This window comes from Triticum urartu, chromosome 6A (genome assembly GCF_056163025.1).
Source record: "Triticum urartu cultivar PI428250 chromosome 6A, HENAU_Tu73, whole genome shotgun sequence".
Lineage (NCBI taxonomy): Eukaryota > Viridiplantae > Streptophyta > Magnoliopsida > Poales > Poaceae > Triticum > Triticum urartu.
In genome coordinates this window covers 491,215,862-491,224,125 of record NC_141878.1, presented here as the reverse complement: position 1 = coordinate 491,224,125, position 8,264 = coordinate 491,215,862, and the positions used below count along the sequence as shown (strand labels likewise).

Genomic DNA, 8,264 nt, shown 5'->3' with positions numbered 1-8,264 from the left:
TATCAACAATAAACAACCTCAGTGGCATACACGAAGTTCTCAGATATGCTTCACCCATCGATGAAACCAAACTAATCCTGGTCGAACACTGTCGAAATCTGGCCTTTGAGCCGGCTAGTCAGGAACTTGCACAGAGCTTTGACGTCACACTTTCGTGGAGACCGACTAGTAGGCTCCAAAACCGAGGACGCCACTAGCCTTGGACAGTAAGAGTATGTGCTCACTGTTTTCAAACACCCAGGATCAGCAACACTGTCGAAGGTGAGGAAGAGATGATCCCTGTCCTCTGAGACGTCAGACCATGCAGCATGGTAGAAACTCATGCCCATGTCATCTGGGCCCGAGGAACTAGCCCAGTCAAAACCAGCGAAGGATACCTTGATCTCTGACCTGGAGAAAGGGGCCACCAGCCTTGGCCCATCCACCAATTGGGCCCCCTGGTAGAGGTCCACGAGGGAGAAGGCCTATCTTGTAGCACGGGCCTTGCCAACAAGTGCTTGTGGAAGGGAGTAGGACGACGTCCTTTGCGTGTTCACCATGACCAAGTCTCCACCGAGATAAAGTGCCTGGATATGATGTTGGGGAAAAACACATTGTGCCATGGGAGAGGGTATGCCGCCCCAAGTAGGATGCTAGCTTGGGCATGCGTATCCTCGCGGTCCAGAATGAATGTGTGCTCCCCATGCTTTCAAATTTCATACGGCCTCTAGTGGTGTGGATGATATGTTTGGCTAGACTTGGGGTGGTGGGGGAGGGTCCCTTCCCTCTAACTTATCTTTAGTGGGATTGTTGCCATTTGCCGGACCATATGAAAGGCTCACAATAATGTTTGTTTTTGCCAAAAAAATCAGATGACCCTACTTCTTTATTTTTCTCACTTTACATGGTTGGGCTCCAATAGAATATGGGTTAGATGAACGTTTGCATCATGAGGCGTTGACATTATCGATGTTTCTTTTGCTAGCATTTCTGAGCTTCTCGATTGGGTGTTGTTTTAGATGCTTTTAGTTAGTTCTGTTGATGCTTTCAGTTAGTTTTGTTATTGCCATGCAAGTTGCTTCGTATTATGTCCAGTAGCTGATATTGGCCACAGGCTGGCCCTAGTTTTGCTTTCCTTCCAGTTCCTTGTTGCATGTAATTGTTGCGCTTTCTTTAGCACAAATCAATAAATGACTTGCTTCTTCAAAAAAATTGCAGCACAAGTCATGATTTATTCTGAAATAAAATAACTATCAGCCTAAAATAAAAGATAAAATTTTACTTACTGGAGATAGGGTTTGGCAAGAATTACTTAGGAATAAGTACCTTCATTTAAAGCCCTCTATGCGGTCCAGGAAAAACCAACCGACTCGTCTTTCTCGGAAGGCCTCATGGGGTCAAAAATCATTGAATGTTGCTTTTAGAAGACCATCGATTGGAGACAATTAGACAGACTGGTCAAACCTTGTTGAAAAGATGATGATGGTCAACATTTCACATGAATTAGACACACTCCATTTTAAGTTGACTACTTCTGGTGTCTTCATAGTCAAATCCATGTATACGAACCTCATCAATGATGGGCAACCTTTTCACCAGAAATATATTTGGAAAATGAAATTCCTGTTGAAAACGAAAATCATGTGGTATTTAGATTGAAAGGTCGTCCTAACAAAAATAATCTGAAAAAAGATATTTACAAGGATACACTGAGTCTTGCTTTTTTGGTGATTAGGAGTTTATTCAGCTTTCAGCATCTATGCTTTTAATGGCAACTTGCCAAGCTACTATGGCAATCTGTCCAGATAGCTTTTAATCTATCTTCACCCATGAGTAGTACCGATATATTTGAAAATTGGTTAGTGGGGGTACATCCCAAGTTGAAGTCTCATATCCGTGTGGTAGTTTGTGCTTTACTTTGGGCCATTTGGAGAACTTGTAATGACTGTATTTTTAACAGAATGAAAGATTCAAAGAATTTGCAGGTTATTAAGACCATCAGTTGCATTCATACGTGCTCATTACTATGCAAAGAGGGGGCTCGGGAGCCCACGGTCTTTGGATGGAACAGATGGGGGTTGGTCTCTCTGGCTTTGTAATGCATGATGCTCATTTCTATACATTCTTTCTTTAATTATAAAAAACCGAGTTGGTGATAATGGTGTGCCTGTCATCTTGTAATATATAGACTGTCCGATCTATATCTGACGGATAGAAAACAAACTATGGCAATTTTGTAAAAAAGATACCCGCATTTCTTTCCATATTTGCTGATAAGGCATTCATTCGTTCATCCTTATTTCCCACAAGCTCATTGTTGAGCAATTAAAAAACAAAGCCTATGAAACAATCTCAAGATGTTGCTGATAGTATTTCCAAAAAGCTAATAGGGATAGGATATACTATGCGGGGCGTTTATAAGGCCGAGTATAGTATGCGTGTATGTAAGCATATGTGATTGTATTATATTGTTAAAAAAAGTTGTTAATCTCGGCCAACAAAATAAGGGCCACCAGCTTCTATGTCCTCATGGGTCATGACACGACCCTACCGCAAATACTATAGCCTATTACTACACGACATAGAGCTGCTGAAACCGTCGACATGGCACAATTATCTCGCATCCTGGTGGCTCTTCTCCTCGTCCTAATCGCCGGAGAGGCAGCCGCCACGCCGTACGCCGGCGGCAGGGACGCCCAGCTGGCCAGCAGCTACAGCCGCGTCTTCAGCTTCGGCGACTCGCTCACGGACACCGGGAACGCGGCCATCCTCCCGGCCACCGCCGGGGGGCCCTCCTCCCACGCGCCGTACGGGGAGACCTACTTCCACCACCCCAGCGGCCGGGCGTCCGACGGCCGGCTCATCATCGACTTCATCGGTAACCATTTCGCTACGAATCATTCATTGTTCTTCCGGTGGAGACACGCGTTGACCTATGTGCATTCCTGACCAACTATCTTCCCAATTTCTGGTGGCCTAGTGGAGTCGCTGGGGTTGCCACAACCAAAGCCGTACCTCGCCGGCGAGACGGCGGATGACTTCCGGCATGGTGCGAACTTCGCGGTGGGCGGCGCGACGGCGCTTGACCCGGCGTTCTTGAAGAGCAGAGGGATAGCGACGTTTGTGCCGGTGTCTCTTAGCAACGAGACGAGCTGGTTCAACAATGTCTTGGAGCTTCTTGACTCCACGGCGTACGGTAAATATAAGGCAACTTGCTGCTGTTGGTAATTGTGCAATGTATATAGTAACTTAACTATTCGTGGTCGTTGTTGGCTACTTGCGGAGGGAATCTCTAGTCATCTAGTAGTTGCGGATGGAGTACTTGTTTCTTTCTTTAGACAACTGAAGAACTACGCACTAAAGTAAGAAATTTAAGAGCGTTTAGATCATAACTTTATTAATCTAAACGCTTTTATATTTTTTTAATGAAAGGAGTAGTATTTTTCAGGAATCGGCTTATTAGGCATTAATAAATCTTAGACAAGTTTGGATTAGTAAAAAAGTATGTTTAGGACACATCTAGATGTGCTTTAATTATTGCACATCTAAATGAGTGAATCAAGCATAAAAGAGAGAAAAAAAGAAAATATTCACACGAATCTCAATGTAAGATCAATGACATATGACATAGATGTGCAATACTTATGGCATATCTAGATGTGCTTTAGCAAAACTGTTAGTAAAAATGTTAATGTGAATTGTTTTTGGTTACAAGTATATGTTAATTATTAGGGTGTGGCTAGGTCTCAATAAGAAGTAACTATGTCACATCTAATTCTTATATCATTTGATTTTAGTTGAAGATTCATGCGTATTTTTATTTTGATAGATGAGACTTTGTTAATTCTTATTTGGATAAAAATTAGCAAATCCATAATTCTTATTGATAGGGAGACTTTACCGGAAACAAAGACATACATCATGATCCATGCATGCCAAACAGGTGCTATTACTAAACTTTATATGATGGCGATTGCAGAGTCTGAAGAAACATCAACGTGACACATGACCCTCTAAATTATTAATAAAAAGTAGTTGCACCTGCAAGTAGTTGACCCCGCTGGTTTCTAGTTTTTTTTCTAGAACTCCAGTGATTTCTAGCTGAATGGCTTTAGGGCATCTTCAACGGCATCCCACAAAAAACCTTTCGCAATCGTCCGCGGATAGGGTATCAGTCCGCGGACATAGATACGGGCTGCAACCATCCAACCGTAGTCGCATAAATTTTCACAACAACTCAAACAAGTGTGGAATTCATATAAACATGGTGATTTTATATAAACATGCCGGATTTCATATGAACATGCCGGACTTCATATAAACATGACGAATTTCATTACAAATACATGAAAAAGGTCCTAGGCAGACTAATCTAAATGATCGCCGGCGTCCGGTCCCCGTCTCCGGCCATGAACCAAGAGAATGGAAGCTTCGCCTTTTCCAGCTCCGTCTCCGAAACCCCGGGAAGTGAAGTTGTTCGCCTCGACGTCGCCGCCAAGTGACTAACTGACTGTCGATGCTGAGCCCGCCAAGCTTGGCGTCGACAGGAGGGGAGGAGCGGTGGCCTTCTTAGGACCCGACCGGTGGCGACCTACCTTGCACTACTATTCCTCGCTGTTGGCGGCGCTGGCGGACGTGCCGGCTTTTTCATGGTCATGGCGCCAGGGCACGGCCTCCTCGTCGTCGGGGTCGCCGAACAATGCCTCGCCCGCGTCGTCCTCCTGCTCCTTGCCGATGGCCGCCACCTCCACCACCCGCTACTGGTACCACCAGCGGGCGAGGCGGATCTCGCAGGCGGAGCGGTAGGACTCCAGCAGCGTCTCCTCCTCCACCAGGTCCGCGTCGAGCGCGACCACCCTGCCGATGGCGACCTACTGCTCCGCCAGCAGATACTCCTGGAGGAGGTTGTGGTTGTAGTTGGCGTTGGCATGCGCCTCCCGGAACTGCTTCTCCCACATCATGTCCATATAATGGGCACGGGCCTCGCCGATGGTCAGGGTGTAATGCACCGGCGAGGGTGCCATGGAGGAAGAGGAAGGTGTCACGGAGGAAGAAGTGGGTGGCGTTGGTGTTGGGGAACGTAGTAATTTCAAAATTTTCCTACGCACACGCAGGATCATGGTGATGCATAGCAACGAGAGTGGAGAGTGTCGTCCACGTACCCTCATAGACCGTTAAGCGGAAGCGTTATGACAACGCGGCTGATGTAGTCGTACGTCTTCACGATCGACCGATCCTCAGTACCAAACGTATGGCACCTCCGCATTCAGCACACGTTCAGCTCGGTGACGTCCCGCGAACCCATGATCCAGTAGAGCTCGGGGAAGAGTTTCGTCAGCACGACGGCGTGGTGACGATGTTGATGAAGCTACCACAGCAGGGCTTCGCCTAAACACCGCTACAGTATGACCGAGGTGGATTATGGTGGAGGGGGCGCCGCACATGGCTGGGAGAGATCTTTGTGATCAACTTGTGTGTTTAGAGGTGCCCCTTGCCCCTGTATATAAAGGAGCAAGGGGGAGGCCGTCCAGCCCTTGTTGGTGCGCCAGGAGGAGGAATCCTCCTCCTAGTAGGAGTAGGATTCCTCCCTTTCCTACTCCTACTAGGAGAGGGAAAGGAAGGGGAAGAAAGAGAAGGAAAGGGGGGCGCCCCCCTCTCCTAGTCCAATTCTGACCAGAGGGAGGGGGCGCGCTGCCTGCCCTAGGCCAGCCCCTCTCTCTTTCCCTTATGGCCCAACAAGGCCCATTAGCCCCCGGGGGGTTCTGGTAACCTCCGGTACTCCGGTAAAATCCCGATTTTATCCGGAACTCTTCCGATGTCCAAATGTAGGATTCCAATATATCAATCTTTATGTCTCGACCATTTCGAGACTCCCCGTCATGTCCATGATCATATCTGGGACTCCGAACTACCTTCGGTACATCGAAACATATAAACTCATAAAACCAATCGTCACAGAACTTTAAGCGTGCGGACCCTACGGGTTCGAGAACTATGTAGACATGACCGAGACATGTCTCCGGTCAATAACCAATAGCGGAACCTGGATGCTCATATTGGTTCCTACATATTCTACGAAGATCTTTATCGGTCAAACCGCATAACACTATACGTTGTTCTCTTTGTCATCGGTATGTTACTTGCCCGAGATTCGATCATCGGTATCCCAATACCTAGTTCAATCTCGTTACCGGCAAGTCTCTTTACTCGTTCCATAATGCACTATCCCGCAACTAACTCATTAGTTGTATTGCTTGCAAGGCTTATAGTGATGTGTATTACCGAGAGGGCCCAGAGATAACTCTCCGACAATCGGAGTGACAAATCCTAATCTTGATCTATGCCAACTCAACAAGTACCATCGGAGACACTTGTAGAGCACCTTTATAATCACCCAGTTACGTTGTGACGTTTGGTAGCACACAAAGTGTTCCTCTGGTATTCGGGAGTTGCATAATCTCATAGTCATAAGAACATGTATAAGTCATGAAGAAATCAATAGCAGTAAACAAAAACGATCAAGTGCTAAGCTAACGGAATGGGTCAAGTTAATCACATCATTCTCCTAATGATGTGATCCCATTGATCAAATGACAACTCATGTCTATGGTTTAGGAAACTTAACCATCTTTGATCATTGAGCTAGTCAAGTAGAGGCACACTAGTGACACTATGTTTGTCTATGTATTCACACATGTATTATGTTTCCAGTTAATACAATTCTAGCATGAATAATAAACATTTATCATGAAATAAGGAAATAAATAATAACTTTATTATTGCCTCTAGGGCATATTTCCTTCAGTCTCCCACTTGCACTAGAGTCAAGAATCTAGATTACACAGTAATGATTCTAACACCCATGGAGTCTTGGTGTTGATCATGTTTTGCTCGTGGAAGAGGCTTAGTCAACGGGTCGGCAATATTTAGATCTGTATGTATCTTGCAAATCTCTATGTCTCCCACCTGGACTTGATCCCGGATGGAGTTGAAGCGTCTCTTGATGTGCTTGGTTCTATTGTGAAATCTGGATTCCTTTGCCAAGGCAATTGCACCAGTATTGTCGCACAAGATTTTCATTGGACCCGATGCACTAGGTATGACACCTAGATCGGATATGAACTCCTTCATACAGACTCCTTCATTCGCTGCTTCCGAAGCAGCAATGTACTCCGCTTCACATGTAGATCCCGCCACGACGCTCTGTTTAGAACTGCTCCAACTGACAGCTCCACCGTTTAATATAAACACGTATCCGGTTTGCGATTTAGAATCGTCCAGATCAGTGTCAAAGCTAGCATCAACGTAATCATTTTACGATGAGCTCCTTGTCACCTCCATAAATGAGAAACATATCCTTGGTCCTTTTCAGGTACTTCAGGATGTTCTTGACCGTTGTCTAGTGATCCACTCCTGGATTACTTTGGTACCTCCCTGCTAGACTAATGGCAAGGCACACATTAGGTCTGGTACACGGCATTGCATACATGATAGAGCCTATGGCTGAAGCATAGGGAACACTTTTCATTTTCTCTCTATCTTCTACAGTGGTCGGGCATTGAGTCTTACTCAACTTCACACCTTGTAATACATGCAAGAACCCTTTCTTAGCTTGATCCATTTTGAACTTGTTCAAAACTTTATCAAGGTATGTGCTTTGTGGAAGTCCAATTAAGCGTCTTGATTTATCTCTATAGATCTTGATGCCCAATATATAAGCAGCTTCACCGAGGTCTTTCATTGAAAAACTCTTATTCAAGTATCCTTTTATGATATCTAGAAATTCTATATCATTTCCAATCAACAATATGTCATCCACATATAATATTAGAAATGCTACAGAGCTCCCACTCACTTTCTTGTAAATACAGGCTTCTCCAAAAGTCTGTATGAAACCATATGCTTTGATCACACTATCAAAACGTTTATTCCAACTCCGAGAGGCTTGCACCAGTCCATAAATGGATCGCTGGAGCTTGCACACTTTGTTAGCTCCCTTTGATCGATAAAACCTTCAGGTTGCATCATATACAACTCTTTTTTCAGAAATCCATTCAGGAATGCAGTCTTTACATCCATTTGTCAAATTTCATAATCATAAAACGCGGCAATTGCTAACATGATTCGGGCGGACTTAAGCATCACTACGGGTGAGGTCTCATCGTAGTCAACTCCTTGAACTTGTTGAAAACCTTTCGCAACAAGTCGAGCTTTGTAGACAGTAACATTACCGTCAGCGTCTGTCTTCTTCTTGAAGATCCATTTATTCTCGGTGGCTTGCCGAT

The 8,264-nt window shown here is 45.1% G+C and overlaps 1 protein-coding gene across 2 annotated transcripts in view; it reads left to right on the top strand.

Annotated features, from left to right (window-relative positions):
• Nucleotides 1-2,517: 2,517 nt before the first annotated feature.
• LOC125512423 (GDSL esterase/lipase At2g27360-like) overlaps nucleotides 2,518-8,264 on the top strand; it is a 41,959-nt gene continuing 36,212 nt past the window's right edge. For both annotated transcript variants that reach the window (XM_087528458.1, XM_087528457.1), the window contains exons 1-2: nucleotides 2,518-2,857; nucleotides 2,960-3,175. In XM_087528458.1, the coding sequence (XP_087384584.1) occupies nucleotides 2,584-2,857; nucleotides 2,960-3,175 (490 nt within the window). In that variant the 5' untranslated portion in view covers nucleotides 2,518-2,583. The remainder of the gene's footprint in view (nucleotides 2,858-2,959; nucleotides 3,176-8,264) is intronic.